General features: G+C 38.3%; 1 protein-coding gene across 2 annotated transcripts in view; it reads left to right on the top strand.

Moving 5' to 3' along the window:
- Positions 1-22,748, top strand: part of LOC105492585 (thrombospondin type 1 domain containing 7B) — a 900,526-nt gene that overhangs the window by 364,569 nt on the left and 513,209 nt on the right. For both annotated transcript variants that reach the window (XM_071072671.1, XM_071072672.1), the window contains exon 6: positions 22,581-22,736. In XM_071072671.1, coding sequence (XP_070928772.1) covers positions 22,581-22,736 — 156 coding nt within the window. The remainder of the gene's footprint in view (positions 1-22,580; positions 22,737-22,748) is intronic.

Consider the following 22,748-nt stretch of genomic DNA (forward strand, 5'->3'; position numbering starts at 1 on the left):
ATGGCAAGCAAATTTCAACGTTCGTTGTCGTTGTTGTTGTGGTTGTTTTTTGGAGGGGTTGGGCATTCAAACCACAGCAAGAAGACTTTGAGAAATTAAAGATGGTACCTAAAACCTTGTTTATTATACTATCTTGAGCATTCTTATAGGTTTTATTTGATATTATCAAATTTTTTGGACAATAGTCATATATAAGTCATAATATTTATCTTTTCTCACTTATTATTTATAACTTATATGTCTTTTTTGTTATCACACTAGGGAGGAAATATAGCACAACATTAGGTCATAGTATGTTCACTGTTATCTTTGCCTTGCTTCTAACTATTTAGAGTTTTGCAATTCTAAATATGACGATTGTTATTTATGTTATATGACATTTATTAAGTAAAGGCGATTGTTTTCTTATTTGTTTTGAAGATTTGTGTATTTGATTGTTAATGGCTGTGGAATATGCCTACACAGGCATTCACGCACTTACTGAGATGAGTTCATTTTCCTCCCTCAATCTATTCATGCAGTAAGTTACATTAATAGATATTTTAATGTTGAACTATCCTTGAATCGTTTTTGGGAAAATAAAAAATCTAGCATCCTACCAAGGTACATGTAATTGTCCAAAAGGCTATAAGACTATCCTACATACCAGGGACTTTAAAAATACATCACCAGAAAAAAAAAAAAAGCCTGGCTATGCCAGGCTTTTAAATCAGAATTTCTCAACATGTGCCTGATCTCAAGAGAAAGAAATCAAGGGTATTCAGTTAGGAAAAGAAGAAGTCAAATTGTCCCTGTTTGCAGATGACATGATTGTATATTTAGAAAACCCCATTGTCTCAGCCCAAAATCTCCTTAAGCTGATAAGCAACTTCAGCAAAGTCTCAGGATACAAAATTAATGTGCAAAAATCACAAGCATTCTTATACACCAGTAACAGACAGACAGAGAGCCAAATCAGGAATGAACTTCCATTCACAATTGCTTCAAAGAGAATAAAATACCTAGGAATCCAACTTACAAGGGATGTAAAGGACCTCTTCAAGGAGAACTACAAACCACTGCTCAGTGAAATAAAAGAGGACACAAACAAATGGAAGAACATACCATGCTCATGGATAGGAAGAATCAATATCGTGAAAATGGCCATACTGCCCAAGGTAATTTATAGATTCAATGCCATCCCCATCAAGCTACCAATGAGTTTCTTCACAGAATTGGAAAAAACTGCTTTAAAGTTCATATGGAACCAAAAAAGAGCCCGCATCTCCAAGACAATCCTAAGTCAAAAGAACAAAGCTGGAGGCATCACGCTACCTGACTTCAAACTATACTACAAGGCTACAGTAACCAAAACAGCATGGTACTGGTACCAAAACAGAGATATAGACCAATGGAACAGAACAGAGTCCTCAGAAATAATACCACACATCTACAGCCATCTGATCTTTGATAAACCTGAGAAAGACAAGAAATGGGGAAAGGATTCCCTATTTAATAAATGGTGCTGGGAAAATTGGCTAGCCATAAGTAGAAAGCTGAAACTGGATCCTTTCCTTACTCTTTATACGAAAATTAATTCAAGATGGATTAGAGACTTAAATGTTAGACCTAATACCATAAAAATCCTAGAAGAAAACCTAGGTAATACCATTCAGGACATAGGCATGGGCAAGGACTTCATGTCTAAAACACCAAAAGCAATGGCAACAAAAGCCAAAATTCACAAATGAGATCTAATTAAACTAAAGAGCTTCTGCACAGCAAAAGAAACTACCATCAGAGTGAACAGGCAACCTACAGAATGGGAGAAAATTTTTGCAATCTACACATCTGACAAAGGGCTAATATCCAGAACCTACAAAGAACTCAAACAAATTTCCAAGAAAAAAACAAACAACCCCATCAAAAAGTGGGCAAAGGATATGAACAGACATTTCTCAAAAGAAGACATTCATACAGCCAACAGACACATGAAAAAATGCTCATCATCACTGGCCATCAGAGAAATGCAAATCAAAACCACAATGAGATACCATCTCACACCAGTTAGAATGGCGATCATTAAAAAGTCAGGAAACCACAGGTGCTGGAGAGGATGTGGAGAAACAGGAATGCTTTTACACTGTTGGTGGGACTGTAAACTAGTTCAACCATTATGGAAAACAGTATGGCGATTCCTCAAGGATCTAGAACTAGAAGTACCATATGACCCAGCCATCCCATTACTGGGTATATACCCAAAGGATTATAAATTATGCTGCTATAAAGACACATGCACACGTATGTTTATTGCAGCACTATTCACAATAGCAAAGACTTGGAAGCAACCCAAATGTCCATCAGTGACAGATTGGATTAAGAAAATGTGGCACATATACACCATGGAATACTATGCAGCCATCAAAAAGGATGAGTTTGTGTCCTTTGTAGGGACATGGATGCAGCTGGAAACCATCATTCTTAGCAAACTATCACAAGAACAGAAAACCAAACACCGCATGTTCTCACTCATAGGTGGGAACTGAACAATGAGATCACTTGGACTCGGGAAGGGGAACATCACACACCGGGGCCTATCATGGGGAGGGAGGAGGGGGGAGGGATTGCATTGGGAGTTATACCTGATGTAAATGACGAGTTGATGGGTGCAGCACACCAACATGGCACAAGTATACATATGTAACAAACCTGCACGTTATGCACATGTACCCTACAACTTAAAGTATAATAATAATAAATAAATTTAAAAAAAATAAAAATAAAAAAATTAAAAGGCAGAAAAGAAAGAAAAAAAAAAAAAAAAAAAAACATGTGCCTGATCTTTTTCTTTTGTGAATACCTACCTCGTGTACAATTGGTACTATACACATGAATGCTGAATTACATACCTGTTTTATTATAGTCCCCAGTTTTTTGTGCGTATTATAGTCCCCAGTTTTTTGTAGTCCCCAGTTTTTTCTAATTCCTCCAGTCAAATTATAAGGCCACCAAAATGTGGAATCATACAGTCTCTTCTCTGGGACCTTTTAACAGTGCCTAGAAAAAGACTGTTTAGTAATAACTGCTTTGCCTTGAGGAAGCAGGCAGCGGGGTGGAAAGGAGAGATTTAGAAGTTCAACAATTTTATTCCAATTACAGCTCAGCTGGCATGTCTTATTTGACAGTGATCTGTGTTAAGGAGGTACTTTCTGCTTCCAGAATATTTCCTTTTATGAAGAATGTGTTCTTTCCTTTTAACATTACACTGCTTATTGCTAAGAGGTTACAAAAGGTAAGTGGCCTAATGTGGGCACTTTCACACTGTGTCTATTTCAGTTTTTGGACTTTGGTATCATTAGCAAGTAAATTTAACATGCTGACCTTTCATGCATGCCTCTATTAACCTTGCTCTTATTTCCTCTAGTCTTTTTTCATTCTGTATCATAGTATCTTATTTCTAAGAAACTGTACTGGTTAATCTCAGACCACAAGAATCTCTTACTTATATATAGTTCTTCCATATACTGTATTTTTATTGGTTTGGGATCTTTTTTTAACCAATCGTCTGAATTTTTTTTTATTTGTACATATTTCTGATGTACTGCCTGGTGTTTTTTTTTTTTTCCAGTTTTTAATTAACTTTAAAACAATTCATAAGAGTTTATGGCTATAGGAGTGCCTTCTAATTTCAAGATGAAACATTTAAACCAACTTGACTCTACAGGTATTTATGTTTTAATATCGCACATGGGCAGGGCAACAGACGGCATTAACAGAGTCATCATTTGAATTAAAATGTCATTCCTCTGGGTGGAAGTAGTAGAAAGTAGTGCCTTTTGAGGCATAAACTAGAGGGAACAGCTTAGAAAGAAGAGAATTGGCTGGATTTCAGCCGCTACCTGCCCCCTTGGTAAGGTGAACTTTTCTAGACTTGACCTGTACAACCCTATTGAGACCTAGTATATTAGGATTTTAAGGCCATTTCATACTCTCAAATATACATCAAATTGTTGCTACCAACTTTTTCCCTCTTTTATTTAGTATTTCAGTTAGAATTGAATTCATATAACCACACTAATTTATTTATGTATTTATTCAACATTTGTTGAGTGCTGACTGTCTGCTTGCCAGTATCAGAGAGGCTCAAATTTAAATGGTCAGCTGGACAGATACAGGTCTGCTCTTGCAGACTCAGTATCATAGGGGAATTTAACTTAATATATGTGTTCTTATTTAAATATCTACATAGTCTACAGAGGTCTTTCATTGTAGGTAGAGTGATTATTTCAAACTGTGTATTGACAAAAAGACCTGTATTGTTTTTCTTGGTGGGTAAAAACATACTAATCATGACTATCTGGTGGAGATAGATGATCTAGTCCTAACTACAGGGTATTTGCCACCTAATTGGGACGGAGAAAAAATATCCATTTCGTGGAGAAAAACATCATCATTGCGGAATAAAATGAGTAGATGTGAAGTATTGGAGATACTGGGATATGAATTAATCAAGGATTTTATCTTTTATTATTATTTTCAACTAGAGGCAATACAAATGAATGAACTAAGCATCAGGACAGGGAATTTGAGGTTGATTTTTACACTAACTGTTGATCTTGGAAAAGTCATATGATCACTCTAGACCTTGATTTCCTCGTTTGTAAAAGTAGGATATTATTATAAGATATAATTAAGATTTCATTCATTCTAAGATTCAAGGAGAGAGCGCAGCTCTGAGGAGAAAAGTAGGTTATTTTCTTTAGGGTCTGGCTGGCTATTGTTTGAGACATGAAGCCTCCTTAGATCATGCAAGTGACAACTCAGAAAAGGAGAAGCCTGTTTTTTCCAAAAATATAACAGTATATGTCAGCTTTTTATTATCGTAGATATAGAATAAAATAACTGTAGATGAAAGGAGTCTGATATAATTAGTTGACAATGAATGTTAAGAAGAGGCCACAGTTGGTTATGACCTGGTGGCCTGCAAGATGGGTCTTGTCTTTGTTCCCAGGATAAGAAATATTAATATATCAGAAAGAAGGAATGGTTGTAATAAGAGTCTTGTCCTATTTGGATTTTACTGGGCCTGATTGGAGGCAGGCTGGTTCTGGATAGGTAATGCTGATGGTTCTCAGATAAGGTACCTTACCATTATCTGTATTCTCTCTTAGGGAGCCCCTAAAGGCTTTCTGACTTTTGTGCCAAATTGAGTTCATTACTGTAAAGATCTTGAGCTGCCAGAGGTAGGAATATTATCTGAAAAGCCATGACTACTATCCATTGAGATCCCCCCATGCTGCCAAATATTAGCCATAATAAGTATGTCTTATCTGTGGGCTTCATTGATTTGAACAAAACAATATTTGTTAGAGCACGTCAATTAAGGCATAAATGCTAAAAAAAAGATTGCTGCACCTGTAGTTTTTCTTATGTTATTAAAAAACTGTATTACTTTGAAAAATTCATTTTACCTGTCCTTTTAGAAATATGTAATAACACTTTCAGAATCAGTGTTTATTTGCATTTAAGAACCTCCAGATATATCCACGTTGTTTTTAGTGTAAAATCATCTAATTTCATTTTTAAATGAAATAATTATCTTATTATCTTTGATGCCTTCTCTCTCAAAACTTCACAGAAGACAATTGTAGTATTTGAAAATGTAAATAATTGTCTGCTTCATTTTATTGCCTGTTTTCTCTGATGATATATGTATATGTGAAAAATTTAGGCATATACAAATTAAGACAATTTTTTATAACATGTATGCTATTTAAACAAAAGAAAAAAATTCATAAAACTCTACAGCATATCAGTTGTTTTTAAGTTTTCATATTCTCCTCATGTACTAGAATGCTACCAGAAAATAGTGTATCTTATTGACTAAAGCATTATCTCCCACTCATTATAATAAAAATATCAGCATATAAATTTTAACTATAGGCAATACACAGGTGCTGAGATGCACTGTAGTCAAAAAGATAGATTTCAGTCTATAGCCATGGAAATGCGCAACAAATCCAAGAGTTTCAAATCCTTAACCCGGAAGGGTCTGACATTATGATAAAGAGGGAAAACTAGTATCACACTCTCTGAGTTCAACTCTTGCCTCAGCCGTTTAGGGATCATAAAATCTTGGAGAGATTAAAAAAAAAAAACAACTTCAGTTGTCTCATTGAAAACTGGAGATACTAGTAGTACTCATCTCATAGAATTTTCTTATTAATTAAATTAGACTATAATTGTATGTTGTTTAGTACATCAAGTGTTCAATATGTGATCTAGTCCAGGCATTCTCAGTAGGGGTGATATCACCCACAAGGGGACAAAAATTAGTTCTTAGGGTTAAATAAAATATTGCACTTAATATATATAAAGCACAAATACATATACAGCACATATGCAGATATACAGCATACTTTTATTATGAAAATATAAGGGAGGAAGAGACAATTAGGAAAAAAATGTTTAAAAAATTAGGGAGGAGATCATGTAACATAGGTGAGAAACACTGTATAGTCTAATATGTTTATTTTGTTGAAGCTCAGTTGCTAAGAGATTTGCCCAGTTCACAGTAGTAGTAGTAGACTCTCAGTTTAATGGTTTTTAAATGAGATTATTTTGTCAATTGGCTTGTCAAAATTATACTTCATAAATTATTCACAAGAATGACTCCCCAACCTGGTAATCATAAAGATTTTTATAAAGTATAAATCCTTGTTGTACTCTCTGCTACCCTGTTCCCAATTTTGACCCAGGGCCTCTGACTTGGGTCTGTGTTAGACTCCATTTGTTTAGACAGGTTGGAAGCTACTAATTTAGAATACTGGCTGTGACATAGTGAAAAGCTATACAAATAGGACTTTTAATACATGAATGCACCTGGGAAGAAAGTGCTTTTGTTCAGTTTTGCAGTAAAGGGGTTATGCGTTTCCTCACACAGAAGAATGAACTAGTCTGTATTTTAAAAATTCTGTGGACTCTTGTTCCTGTCGCTACTTGGGACCTAGTGAATCCCATGAGCCTTCCTGTGAAGTTGAATTAACTTGTTTAGTCTAAAATGATTTGCAAATTTAAAGAAGCATATGCTAACAAGGACATCAGTTACAATGAGACCTTCATTATTCCTTCCTTTTTTAAAAAAGGCACATATTTATTTTAGAGACACAGAGTTCTTTTTTTTATTTATTATACTTTAAGTTCTAGGGTACATGTGCATAACGTGCAGGTTTGTTACATATGTATACTTGTGCCATGTTGGTGTGCTGCACCCATCAACTCGTCAGCACCCATCAACTCGTCATTTACATCAGGTATAACTCCCAGTGCAATCCCTCCCACCTCCCCCCTCCCCGTGATAGGCCCCGGAGTGTGATGTTCCCCTTCCCGAGTCCAGGTGATCTCATTGGTCAGTTCCCACCTATGAGTGAGAACATGCGGTGTTTGGTTTTCTGTTCTTGTGATAGTTTGCTGAGAATGATGGTTTCCAGCTGCATCCATGTCCCTACAAAGGACACAAACTCATCCTTTTTTTATTGCTACATAGTACTCCATGGTGTATATGTGCCACATTTTCTTAATCCAGTCTGTCATTGATGGACATTTGGGTTGATTCCAAGTCTTTGCTATTGTTAACAGTGCCACAATAAACATACGTGTGCATGTGTCTTTATAGCAGCATGATTTATAATCCTTTGGGTATATACCCAGTAATGGGATGGCTGGGTCATATGGTACTTCTAGTTCTAGATCCTTGAGGAATTGCCATACTGTTTTCCATAATGGTTGAACTAGTTTACAATCCCACCAACAGTGTAAAAGTGTTCCTATTTCTCCACATCCTCTCCAGCACCTGTTGTTTCCTGACTTTTTAATGATCGCCATTCTAACTGGTGTGAGATGGTATCTCATTGTGGTTTTGATTTGCATTTCTCTGATGGCCAGTGATGATGAGCATTTTTTCATGTGTCTGTTGGCTGTATGAATGTCCTCTTTTGAGAAATGTCTGTTCATATCCTTTGCCCACTTTTTGATGGGGTTGTTTGTTTTTTTCTTGTAAATTTGTTTGAGTTCTTTGTAGGTTCTGGATATTAGCCCTTTGTCTGACGAGTAGATTGCAAAAATTTTCTCCCATTCTGTAGGTTGCCTGTTCACTCTGATGGTGGTTTCTTTTGCTGTGCAGAAGCTCTTTAGTTTAATGAGATCCCATTTGTCAATTTTGGCTTTTGCTGCCGTTGCTTTTGGTGTTTTAGACATGAAGTCCTTGCCCATGCCTATGTCCTGAATGGTATTACCTAGGTTTTCTTCTAGGGTTTTTATGGTATTAGGTCTAACATTTAAGTCTCTAATCCATCTTGAATTAATTTTCGTATAAGGAGTAAGGAAGGGATCCAGTTTCAGCTTTCTACTTATGGCTAGCCAATTTTCCCAGCACCATTTATTAAATAGGGAATCCTTTCCCCATTTCTTGTCTTTCTCAGGTTTGTCAAAGATCAGATGGCTGTAGATGTGTGGTGTTATTTCTGAGGACTCTGTTCAGTTCCATTGGTCTATATCTCTGTTTTGGTACCAGTACCATGCTGTTTTGGTTACTGTAGCCTTGTAGTATCGTTTGAAGTCAGGTAGCATGATGCCTCCAGCTTTGTTCTTTTGACTTAGGATTGTCTTCGAGATGTGGGCTCTTTTTTGGTTCCATATGGACTTTAAAGCAGTTTTTTCCAATTCTGTGAAGAAACTCATTGGTAGCTTGATGGGGATGGCATTGAATCTATAAATTACCTTGGGCAGTATGGCCATTTTCACGATATTGATTCTTCCTATCCATGAGCATGGTATGTTCTTCCATTTGTTTGTGTCCTCTTTTATTTCACTGAGCAGTGGTTTGTAGTTCTCCTTGTAGAGGTCCTTTACATCCCTTGTCAGTTGGATTCCTAGGTATTTTATTCTCTTTGAAGCAATTGTGAATGGAAGTTCATTCCTGATTTGGCTCTCTGTCTGTCTGTTACTGGTGTATAAGAATGCTTGTGATTTTTGCACATTAATTTTGTATCCTGAGACTTTGCTGAAGTTTCTTATCAGCTTAAGGAGATTTTGGGCTGAGACAATGGGGTTTTCTAAATATACAATCATGTCATCTGCAAACAGGGACAATTTGACTTCTTCTTTTCCTAACTGAATACCCTTGATTTCTTTCTCTTGCCTGATAGCCCTAGCCAGAACTTCCAACACCATGTTGAATAGGAGTGGTGAGAGAGGGCATCCCTGTCTTGTGCCAGTTTTCAAATGGAATGCTTCCAGTTTTTGCCCATTCAGTATGATATTGTCTGTGGGTTTATCATAAATAGCTCTTATGATTTTGAGATACGTTCCATCAATACCGAATTTATTGAGCGTTTTTAGCATGAAGGGCTGTTGAATTTTGTCAAAGGCCTTTTCTGCATCTATTGAGATAATCATGTGGTTTTTGTCTTTGGTTCTGTTTATATGCTGGATTATGTTTATTGATTTGCGTATGTTGAACCAGCCTTGCATCCCAGGGATGAAGCCCACTTGATCATGGTGGATAAGCTTTTTGATGTGCTGCTGGATCTAGTTTCCCAGTATTTTATGAGGATTTTTGCATCGATGTTCATCAGGGATATTGGTCTAAAATTCTCTTTTTTTGTTGTGTCTCTGCCAGGCTTTGGTATCAGGATGATGTTGGCCTCATAAAATGAGTTAGGGAGGATTCCCTCTTTTTCTGTTGATTGGAATAGTTTCAGAAGGAATGGTACCAGCTCCTCCTTGTACCTCTGGTAGAATTCAGCTGTGAATCCATCTGGTCCTGGACTTTTTTTGGTTGGTAGGCTATTAATTATTGCCTCAGAGACACAGAGGTCTTACTTGGACCTTGTCTGCTTTTTTTTTCGTCCCTTATAAAGAGGTTTAAGCTTTAGAGTTTGTGACAATGTTTTTGGAGAAGAGTGTTATTTTAGAGAATGTGGATTTCTCCTTCTTGCTATCATTATTACAGATTTCCATTCAGATACTTTAGGTCAGGGTACCTACCTTCTGAAGGGACACAGATGAAGGTTTGTCTTGTTTGATTCACACCGTGGGCTAAAAGGGCACTTTGTGACCAGGACTGAAGTCTGCGAGACTGCGAGACCTAGCTCTGATTTTTCTCACCTCTTTCTTACCAGATCTTCCTCTTCCTTTTCTCTCCTCTCACACATTCTTATCTTAACCATGATTTTGTATTTTTTTAAACATCCTTCTCCCTTCAAATTCTTGATCATTTGCCTTAGGGACATTTTACTGTCGCCTCTGGCCTTTCTTAATTGATACGAAGAATTTATGCTACTTACGTTATAGTGACATTACGTGCTTGATATGGTTTGGTTGTGTCCCCACCCAAATTTTATCTTGAATTGTAGTTCCCATAATCTCCAAATGTCATGGGAGGGAGCTGGTGGGAGGTAATTGAACCATGGAGGTGGTTATCTCCATGCTGTTCTCATGATAGTTAGTGAGTTATCATGAGATCTCATGGTTTTATAAGGGGCTTTTCCCTCTCTTTGCTCTTCATTTCTCATTGCTGCTGCCACGTGAAGGATGTGTTTGCTTCCCTTTCCACCATGATTATAAGTTTCTTGAGGCCTCCCCAGCCCTGCAAATCTGTGAGTCAATTAAACCTCTTTCTTTTATAAAGTAATTAGCACTACTTGGGACCTAGTGAATCCCATGAGCCTTCCTGTACTCTGTACCTGGAAAAGCTGCGGACACTCAGGTATTTCTTCATAGCAGTATGAGAATGGACTAGTACAAAAAACTGCTACTGCAGAGAGTGGCGCACTGCTGTAAAGATATCTGAAAATGTGGAGGTGACTTTAGAAGAGGTTGGAACAGGTTTGGAGGGCTCAGAATAAGATAGGAATATGTGAGAAAGTTTGGAACTTCCTAGAGGCTTGGAGGGCTCATAAGACAGGAAAATGTAGGAAAGTTTGGAACTTTCTAGAGACTTGTTGAATGGCTTTGACCAAAATGCTAATAGTGATATGGACAATAAAGTCCAGGCTGAGGTGGCATCAGATGGAGATGAAGAGCTTGTTGGGAACTGGAGCAAAGGTCACTCGTGCTATGCAAAGGGACTGGTGGGATTTTGCCCCTGCCCTAGAGATTTGTGGAAGTTTGAACTTGAGAGAGATGATTTAGGCTATCTAGCAGAAGAAATTTGCAGCAAAGTGCTCAAGAGAAAGCAGAGCATAACAGTTTGAAAAACTTGCAGCATGATGATGCTATTGAAAAGAAAACCCCATTTTGGGGTAAGAAATTCAAGCTAGCTGCAGAAATTTGTATAAGTAAAAATGAGCCAAATGTTAGTCACCAAGACAATAGGGAAAATGTCTTCAGGGCATGTCAGAGACATTTGTGGCAGCCCCTCCCATCACAGGCCTGGAGACCTGGGAAGGGAAAATGATTTTATAGGCTGGGTCCAGGACACCCCTGCTCTATGCAGCCTCAAATGTGGTGCCCTGCATCCCAGCTGCTTCAGCTCCAGCCATGGCTAAAAGGGGCCAATGTACAACTTAGGCTGTTGCTTCAGAGGGTGGAAACTCCAAGCGTCGGTGGCTTATATGTGATATTGGGCCTTTTGGTGCACAGAAGTCAAGAATAAAGGTTTGGGAACCTCCACTTAGATTTCAGAGGATATATGAAAATACCTTGATGTCCAGGCAGAAGTTTTCTGCAGGGGTAAAACCCTCATGGAGAACTTCTGCTAAGGCAGTGTGGAAGGGAAATATGGGGTTGGAGCTCCCATACAGAGTCCACACCAGGGCACTGCCTAGTAGAGCTGTGAGCAGAGGGCCACCATTCTCCAGATCCCAGAATGATAGATCCACCAACAGCTTGCACTACTTGGGACCTAGTGAATGCCATGAGCCTTCCTGTACTCTGTACCTGGAAAAGCTGCGGACACTCAATGCCACCCTGTGAAGGCAGCCAGGAGGCAGGCTATACTCTGCAAAGTCACAGGGGTGGAGTTGCCCAAGGCCATGGGAGCCCACCTCTTGCATCAGCATGACCTGGACATGAGACGTGGAGTCAAAGGAGATCATTCTGGAGCTTTAAGATTTGACTGTCTCTGTGGATTTCAGACTTGCATGGGTCCTGTAGCCCCTTCATTTTGGCCAATTTTTCCCATTTGGAATGGGTGTATTTATCCAATGCCTATATCCCCATGGTATCTAGGAAGTAACTAACTTGCTTTTGGTTTTACAGGCTTATAGGTGGAAGGGACATGACTTGTCTCAAATGAGACTTTGGATTTTGACTTTTGGGTTAATGCTGGAACGAGTTAAGACTCTGAGGAACTTTTGGGAAGGCATGATTGCATTTTGAAATGTGAAGACATGGCTGGGTGCAATGGCTCACACCTGTAATCCCAGCACTTCGGGAGGCCGAGGTGGGCAGATCACCTGAGGTCAGGAGTTCGAGACCAACCTGACTAACATGGAGAAAACACTTTCTCTAGTAAAAATACAAAATTAACCAGGTGTGGTGGTGCATGCCTGTAATCCCAGCTACTCTGGAGGCTGAGGCAGGAGAATCATTTGAACCCAGGAGGCAGAGGTTGTGGTGAACTGAGATGGCATCACTGCACTGCAGCCTGGGCAACAAGAGTGAAACTCCATCTCAAAAAAATAAATAAATAAATAAAAGAAAGAAAAGAAAAAAAAGAAAAAAATGTGAAGACATGAGATTTGGGAGGGGCCGGGGCAGAATGATATGGTTTGGCTGTGTTCGCACCCAAATCTTATCTTGAATTTTATTTCCCATAGTTTCCACATGTGGGAGGGACTAGGTGGGAGGTAATTGAGATCATGAGGGTGGTTACCTCCATGCTGTTCTCATGACAGTAAGTGAGTTCTCATGAGATCTGATGTTTTTATAAGGGGCTTCCCCCCTACACTCTGCACTTCTCCTTGTTGCTGCCATGTGAATAAGGACATGTTTTCTTCCCCTTCTTCTATGATTGTAAGTTTCCTGAGACCTCCCCAGCCCTGAAGAACTGTGAGTTAATTATAACTCTTTTCTTTATAAATTACCCAGTCTTGAGTATTTCTGCACAGCAGCATGGGAATGGATTAATACAGGGCTTAATGAGGGGGTTCCTTCTAAGAGATGCTTTGTTAGATGATTTTGTCTTTGTACATCATAGAGTGTACTTACACAAATCTAGATGAGATAGTCCACTCACAATTAGGCTATATGGTATGGCCTAATGCTCACAGGCTACAAACATGTACTGCATGTTACTGTGCTGAATACTGTAGGCAATTATAACACGGTGGTAAAGTATTTGTATATCTAAACATATCTAAACACAGAAAAGATACCATAAAAATACAGTGTAAAAGATTAAAACCTGGCACATCTGTGTAGGGCGCTTACATGAATTGGGCTCATAGGAGTCAAAGTTGCTCTGGGGGAATCAGTGAATGAGTCCAGAGTGAGTGTGAAGGGCTAGGATGTTACTATGCTCTACTATAGACTTTGTAAACACTGTACACTTATCCTACACTGAATTTATTTTTAAAACTCCTTTTTTCAATAATAAATTAGTCTCAGCTTAACTTTTGTACTTCATAAACTTCTCAATTTTTTAAAACTTTTAACTATTTTGTTATTACACTTAGCTTAAACGAAAAACACAATTGTTCAACTGCACAACAGTATTTTCTTTCATCTTATCCTTTCTGTAAGCTTTTTTCCATTTTTAACTTTTTTATTTTTCATTTTATACTTTTACACTTTTCAGTTAAAAACTAAGACACAAACACACACAATTAGCCTAGGCCTACATAGGGTAGGGATCATCAGTATCACTGTCTTCCACCTCTGCATCTTGTCCAACTGGAAGATCTTTAGGGGCAGTAACATACATGGATCTGCTATCTCCTTTGTTAACAATGCACATGTACCCTAGAACTTAAAGTATAAAGTATAAAAAACAACAACAAAAACAAACAAAAAAAAATGCCTTCTTCTGGAATACCTCCTGAAGGACCTGCCTGAGGCTGTTTTACAGTAGGAGTACACTCTAACAATATAAAGTGTAGTACAATAAATGTACAAACCAGTAATACTATTATTTATTATCAAGTATTATATATTGTACATAATTGTATGTGCTGTACTTTTATATGACTAGCAGCACCACAGGTTTGTTTATACAGCATCACCACAAATGTAAATAATGCATTGCACTATAACATTAGGATGACTATGATGTCCTTAGGCAACAGGTATTTTTCAGGTCCATTATAATCTTATGGGACCACAGTTGTCTGTGCAATCTGTCCTTGAGGTGAAGTGTCGTTATGTGGCACATGACTGTATTTGTAGTTAGTGGAGGGTGACCTTTGCACCCAGTTGCCACCCCTTCCCCCAAAAACCATTCAATGCTACTGTAATGGTTTTTTTTTTTTTTTTTTGTCATTCTTTGCCCTTCAAGCAAAACTTGAAGAGGAGGGGTGCTTATAGTGAACTCTTCAAATGTTTTTAGGAATGGTCCTACAACTAAATATTAAAGTGAAAATAGTCAATATAAATACATTTCATCCCCTCTCTCAAGCCTTTGGAAATAATCTTAAGTACCTTTTAGAATTACCACAAAAATGCTCACCTAGCTTCTTTTACTTTAACAACACTTACCTTTCCTAAGGTTTAGCTTGTAATGGTGACATTTTTAAACCTTTTTTTTTTCTATTTTATCTCACTTCAAATATTTTTTGGAAGCAGTCAAAATGGTCACTTATTTTTTTCCTAGTTAATTATTACTACAACAGCCTGCTTTTCTATTATAATTTTTCTTGCAAATACAAAATCATTGTATAGTGTAGTATTAAAGGATATGGACATTTAAGAAGCCTGGAGTTTGTCACTTGTTAGCCTTGTAATTTGAGGCAAATAACTTACCTTCAGTTATCTCATCTGTAAAATGGAAATGAAAATTGTACGCACCTGAGTGATTGTGGTGAGTAAATGAGAAATCACATTAAAGCCATTAGCATAGCACCAAGAGCCAAGTGGGTTGTCAATGCCTATTAGCTATTAATACCAACATTAGTCAGTTAAATAGGCATTTGTGATCATTCCTGGGAAGACTGGCTTTCATTTAACTGTTGTCATAGTTTCTTTGGAAAAGAAAATGAATTATAAGTTACAAAGCACTGGGTCTAAAGAGGACTCTTGGACCTTTTGAAACCTGCCCTTCCCTCACACTGCATATTTCTGCCCTTGAAATCTCTGGAGATAACTCTTTCATTTTACCTGCCTCTCGGCCTTTTTACTTTTTCTCTTTTTCTGACCACTCCCCCATCTCTCACTTACTTCCTTTCTCTTCTGTGTCATCAATAATGGTATTCTCACTTCATGAACTGTATAAGATGTCCTTTAGATCAGCTCTTGTTCTATCTTCTCCATGCCCTTCTTTTATCTGTGAGCCAAAAGTCTGAGAAATAATCAGAAAATAAGTTTCAAAAGGGTGACAGAGGAGAGAACATATGATAATAGAACAGATGAATATATGGCTGAAGGCTACTTTATTTTTTCCTTAATTATGTAATTGGTGGCTACTGACTTTGATTTCTTTCTAAAATTATATGTGTACCTCACTTGTTTTGCCTTTATTTTTCTCCTGAAGAGTGTTTTTCTATCTTTGCGTACGGTGCTGTTACTCTTTATCATTAGGAAAATCACTGGTTGATATTCATTTTCTAATTGGCTATATGAAATGAATGAAATTCATAAAACTTTTTGACATGTGGCCAAATTTTACATAATTATTTCTAATTGCAGGAATTATTTTTAGATATTAAATCTGCTGTACATATCTTCCTGCCAAATTGTATTGCATGGTACTTTGCCAAGAGAGTCACAATATGGCTAAAATTAAGCTTTATTAGGTATAACAGGATAAGATGTGATTTAATTCTTTAAGCTGCCTATAAGTGCTAGGAGACAATTTTATTCTGTTTACTAAGTTAAAAGACTGATTCATTACTTTGCAAATCCCCGTGGCAACAGTCAACTGAAACAATGCATGATGCTTCTTGAAGGAAAATAGCTTTATGGTTAAAATTGTAAAATTATTTATCTTTCACCTTCCACCATTTGACTCCTTCAGTCTGTAGAAGAGGCCTATTTATTTTAGCAGTAGGTGGATGGAGTTTCTGCCAAGTCAGCGTACTCCCTAAATGAATATATCAGGGGCAATATTATTTCTCAAAAATCATTTAGAAAGTAGCATTGTTACATAAGTGGGCTCTTTCGTTAGTTTCAAATTAAATTTGAGCAATTGCTGATGCTTTTCTGGTTGTTTCTGGAAAAGCCCATGGAATTAGGGAGTTCTGAGTCTTTGAGTGAGAATTTCCTTTGGGGTTTACGGTGCCTTCATTTGATTTGGAAAACGGAAATTACTATAACTTCTTTGACTTCTTTGAGGAGGTTGTTGTTATATTCTGGAAATCAAGATCATATTTAAAATTAACTGAAGATAGAATGTTTTATTTGTAAGGTTACTTAGGTACCCCTAAAGTAGAAAGCAAGCAAAATAATTTAGGTTTTGGGGGTTCTTAGAAAATAACAGTACCTTTATTTTCTTTTCATCTCTACTTTCTTAAAAATGCTGGGGAAAAAATTAGTACCTTGTGACGAATTCCTCTACCATGTGTAAGATACTTCTTTTTGTCCTAAAGGAAAGATGAACTCCGGTATGCCTTGGCAGAATTACTTCCAACACTTTCTGAATTTTGAAAGACTGACTTGATTTTTCATTCAGTAATAGATATATTTAAAAACAAGAAAGCGCCAATGACTCTTTATAGTACTTCTTTTTACTTTAAGCAAATATAACTTCTTGGATTTAAATTAAAGGGGGATACATGCCTATTAATTATAATTAAATACTATTATGCAATTCTATTTAAATTTCTTTTTGAGGAGTTTAAATGCACTGAAATTTAAATCTTACAAAATGGCTATCAATAGGGGTGGGAAAATGTATACTCATTGATCCTTTAGCATCTTATTTTTGGGTTAATTCAAATTAGTTTGGAGTAGAGTTTGATTTAATTTCAAAGAATGATACTCATTTATCTTTACAATGGCAGTTACATACTAATGATCACAACAGGCATTTTCCTCTTAATTACAATTCATTTTGAATGAATTTGTATGCTCATCTGAATTCACCATGTCATTAACGAAAATCGTGAACTTTGTTCATTTCTAGAATTAAGAACAGTTTTTTTTTTCTTAACATTAAACATATCCCCTACCCAGCATATTTTTCCTTCTGTTAATTAACATTCTGTTCATGGAGGAATTCATTATTTAAGGTGACTTTGCAATCATTAGTAGCAGACTTTAACATTTCTTATGAGGCAGATCAATTTAATAATTTCATATTGCAAATGAAAAATTCCAGGTTAGACACCAAAATATTCAAAATATTAATGACTACTGCATATGTGCAATCACTTACAATACTATAATATTTTCCTTAGCATTTAGAAAGATGCTGCTAGGCAGTGATCCAGATTTGTCTGAGTTACATGTTATTTTGACTCTCTAACATTTTGTGACCATGAAGAGTCTCTGTGGGGATTAACATTGCTGCCTACCAGGCCTAAATAGCCTACAAGACCTTGGATAATTGCTTATCTAGTCTGGCAGTTGGTCAACGCAGGAATGGCAGAAGGCTCCAAGGTGACATGGTCTAAGAGGCAGCTGGAGGAAGTGGGAGAGCACAGACCTGCTCCTAGGGGCTTATTGCATTAAGAGAAGACAGAGCTAATTAATAGAAATACATTTGTTTCAGGTAGTAGTTTCAGAGAAAGGAGCGCAGGTGAATAGAAAAGCAGCAGTTCTTACTACAAATGTCATGGCTGGAGTTTGGCCAAAGAGAACCGAAGACTCAGAGTAAATTGCATAGATCGCCCAACTTTAGGTGACCCAGGAAATGCCTTCACCCCACCCACTTCCTGAGATAAATTCATTTCAACATGAACAGCCACAAATTTTTAAAAAGTATGATTGTCATTTGAACTGGAGCAAATTTTGTTCTCACTGCCTCCTTGATGGGGACCATTTGGGAAAAGACTGGAGTTTTGCAGTAGCAATGAAGGAGGGGAAGGATTTGGATTTTATTTAACGGTATAAAGGGTTTAAAGTGTTAAATTTATTTAAAGAGTCTTGGATCTGTTGTGTCACTTGTTGCCTCCAGTTCTGGTCACTGTGATTCATAAGCAAAATATCCTTAGTAGAAATGATCACATCTGCACTGTCTAAGGTTTTCATTCTATGGAAGGAAAACCAAGAAGGATAGACAGAGATGAGCTGGCCACTTGGGTAGAGGCTTAGCTCTTGCCTTGCTCTGTGCTTGCTGAATGAACTTGGAGAAACCACCCAGTCTTCGGAGCTTAGTTTTCAGTAAAATTGATGAATTGAATTAAATCAGCTCTAAAGCTCCCTCTAGCTCCAAAAGTCCTATTGACTGTTGGAGCATAGAAATATCCTGTTTACTCTTCTCTGGAAGATGTGACTTGCTAAGTGGTCTGAAGCTGGTGAGTTCTTTGTGACTTACTCATGATTTATTTCTAGAACAAATTTAGCCTGGGGTGGGCACAGTGGGTCTGTGATAGAGACAGGCTGACCCAAGCACATTGATTCAGTGTCTAAATGAAGCATCTTAGACTTGTCACCAGACACTGGAATAATTTATTGATATGGATTAAGATTCACTGTCCATCAAAACAGCAGGTGCTGAAGAGACGTGACTACTTTGACAAATGGTCTCTCTCCTACCCCTGGTCCTCCAATATGTCACTTAGTAGTCCCCAGAGGAATCCTTCGCTGTTCTTTTCCAGCAAACCATGTCCTTCTCTAATTTCAAATCTGAGAGTACCATTAGTTCTAATGTTCAATAGTCAACTAATTGACAGTTAAGTATTTATCAAAGGGGACTCTGGGGACTTAACCTCACAACCCCCATAATCTTCAACAGGCCTCCAAAAATAAGCCACATAAGCATAATATCTGTGTAGACACCGTGTCCTTGACAAACGCAGCTTCAGAACATATTTCCCAGGCTTTTTTCAGCTGCACTGCCAACCATAAGCCCTTCCTGCACAGACATGCTGGGAACTTCAGATACACTGTAGTGCTTGCCTACTGTGTGCCTGAGAGTTGCTCCGGTTGATTGAGTACTTTCAACTGCAGGGCCCTACATCAAGTATAGAGGTTGTGGCAGCAGCTGTCAGCTGGATCTTGGGGCTGAGGGGCTTCGAGTATCTTCTTAATAATGAGAGAGACAGCCATGGCAAGGAAAAGAGGGCAGTAATACAGCTTTCCAGTCTTACTAGGATTCGTGGACCCATATACAATTACTATCAGTTCTTGCTGTAATATGGACTCCATGAAGACAGAAACCTGGTATGTTTTACTCACCATTGTGGCTTCAGCACCTAACACAGTGTTAACAAATGGTGTGATGTAGGTCCACTGTGCACTGGTTACCAACTTGTCTGAGACCAGTGGGAGAGAATACATTCATATGCAACAAGTTATATGAAGCAGATTTATTACTCACAGATAGGCAGCAAGGGACAACAGATGCCTACGATTCATTGTGAGCTGGTGCCCCACGGTACAGAAAGCTGCCCAGGGTGGATGGGGTCTCCACTGTGCATACCCCACTTGTACTGCAGATGAGGGACCCTGAAAAGTGGCCCATCTTGAGTTTTATCTTGGGGGAAGCCTGACATGCTGGGCTAAAAATGTTGAAGGACATCTTGTTCTTATGGGGGACTGGAGCATAGCCGGGGCTGTTTTGGCTAGCTTCCCCCTTATCTCTGAATATTGCGGTTTCAGCTCATTCTACAGTTGTATTTGGAAGCTACACACAACAAAGAGGGAAAACTGCATCAGTCCAAGGCCACTCGAGAAGTGTCCTATACATGGCAGATGCTTAATATAGGTTGAATGACAAATGCCAAGGTCATATGGAGCTGTGATTAAGAAGATAAACTCAGACCCAGATGCCTGGGTCCCAATCCCAGGTCCACTGCTCACTAGCTGGGAATGTGAATAAGTGAACATTTCTGTGCCTCAGTTTCCTTATTTTAAAACTAGAGATAATAACAACATATATCTCAAAGGGAAGTTAGGCAGACTAAATGAATTAATGGTGATAAGCAGGTTATAACTAGTGCCTGGCATGCATTATAAATGCTTATTAAACATCAGCTTACACGGCCCACTTTCTTTTCCATCATTACTAAGGTTTCGTTTTAGGAACTAAAGTTTGAGTTTATGAGAACACATGCTAACATGTATGAGACCCGATTTAAATACACGTCTGTATTAAGCCATCCAGCTATGCAGCTTTCTACTTATACAATGCTCTGGCATATCTCTTTCATCAACTCTGTTAATATACTGCTTGATTTACCCTTTTAGACTGAGAGCTCCTTGTAACCAGACACCACTCAAGAGTGCCTGATTTAGATGAATGCTCAGTGTTTTGAAATGAATGCATGATTTACTCAATGAATGACTGTCTTGTGTGTGTCTTGATTTCCTCAACCCTGGGGCGGAATCACAAACCCCTTCTCCATCTCTTGGGTTTCCCTTTACCCATGGTTCATCAGTCTCATCTGTGCATTCCCGGTTCCGGTCACTCCATCTTCTCATCCTATTGTTCCCATTTTAAGCACAACCTTTGTTTGATCGCCACCTCTCCTCAGTCTCCCTGGACAATCCCTTTACATTCCCCTAATACCTATTCTCTCTTCCTTTCTCTGTCCCCTCCACATGGCTTGCAAACTGTAACATTTACATTGACAATCTTGCTTTGCACTTGCCCTTTAAGTCATATCAAATCCTTTTGGTAAACTGGAAAAGAATTAATTGCAAATAAAACATTATTATTATTTTCTTTCACAGCTTCTCTTTTCCTTTTACCCTCATAAGCAGCTCAGGCTGCCTCATTGTTCATTAGAAATACTTTTTCCCCATGGGTTGCAACTATGTCATGACAGTATTTTTTTATTTTGCTGCTATTTTGGTGTTCGAAGTTCTGCTGGTCAGTGCTGCAACTTATTTTCACTCTGACCAGATTTGACTCTTACACATGTGTTAAGGGTAAGACAGAAAATAGATGGTGTGATTTACAACTCACTCCTCTCACCTCAGTGTCCACCTTGGAGGCATTTCTGGTCTTCTCAACTGAATGGAAATGACATATCAGAAATATTTAGACAATAGTACAAACTAGTGTAAAGTAACATTTTTGGAACTTTAATCATTTGCTAAAAGAAACTCTAGATTGCTTCAAAGCCTTCCTAGTTTAGGGTCTCTCTATGCAAGAATAATTACTTAATGCATCTGTCTGTTCCTTTAGAGTGTCATCTCCAAGTATTACTATCCTAGCTCCTATAAAATTACAATCTTCACAACGGTTAGGATCTTGTTTTCTCCTTCTTCTGTGTATTCTCATGGTGCCTAGAAAGAGTCTCCTGGCCAGGCATGGTGGCTCACGTGTATAATCTCAGCACTTTGGGAGGCTGATGGAGGCAGATTGCTTGAGCCCAGGAGTTTCAGAACAGCCTAGGGAACATAGGGAGACCTTCTCTCCACAAAAAGCAATAGAAAAAATTAGCCGAGCGTAGTGGCATGCACCAGTGGTCCCAGCTACTCAGGAGGCTGAGGTGGGAAGATCGATTAAGTTGGTGCTACAGTGAGCTATGATGGTACCACTGCACTCCAGCCTGGGTGACGGGGTGAGACCCTGTCTCAAAAAATAAATTAATTAATTAAATTAAAAAGAGCAAAAATATAAAAGAAAAAAAAAATAAAGTATCTGCATACAGAGGACACATAGTGAACACTTGATGGAGAGATGGTTGCTGCAACCTGAAGTGACCTCCATGTAGCCCCACTCTGGGTGCTGGGTGCAGGTGCACACCCGGAGGAGTTGGAAGCTACTAGTCATTTTCCAAGGGGACACTTGGGCCTCTGTGGAGCCTCACAAATGAAACTGATTTCCAAGGGCCAGTTCTGCAGTCACAGATTCTGAATTTTCTTCTTATCCTAAGAACCATTTTTCTTGTGTGTCTTCGCCAGCTCCCTCACTCGGGGGAGTCACAGCAGTAGATTGGTTATGCTAAACACTCTACCTCAGGGCTTCGATCTGGATTTTTTTCACAGTGACCCAGTCATTTATATAGTTGAGATAGACTCGTCTTGAAACTTCACAAAGCCATTTAATTTTTTAAAAAGTCATAACTCTAGATAATTTGTATCTGTGATATTTCCAGTTCTCTCTTTGATTCCCAGGGAATACCTTGCCAAGCAGGAATTTCAAGTGCATGCACTTTGCCACTGTCTTCTTTGCCTTTTCTCAACCAAAATACTAATCACGTGAGCTAAACAACACAATATGTTCTTTTTAGCTATAAAGTTCTATTTGCAAGGCAGGCATGCAAATAAAGGCAGAAACAATGCTAAGGATGTCCAGAAAATGTGACATGGTCCGTTATCTTTTTGTCCCTCAGTCTCTAGACCTGTGGAAAAGACATTATGTGCGGGACCCGCCCCGTTGCCCTCTCAGCTCTGCAATAACCCTTGCTCTACGGACTGCATAGTATCTTCCTGGTCAGCCTGGGGCTTGTGCATCCATGAAAACTGCCATGATCCTCAGGGGAAAAAAGGTGAGTCCCTTG

This window comes from Macaca nemestrina, chromosome 11 (assembly GCF_043159975.1).
Source record: "Macaca nemestrina isolate mMacNem1 chromosome 11, mMacNem.hap1, whole genome shotgun sequence".
Lineage (NCBI taxonomy): Eukaryota > Metazoa > Chordata > Mammalia > Primates > Cercopithecidae > Macaca > Macaca nemestrina.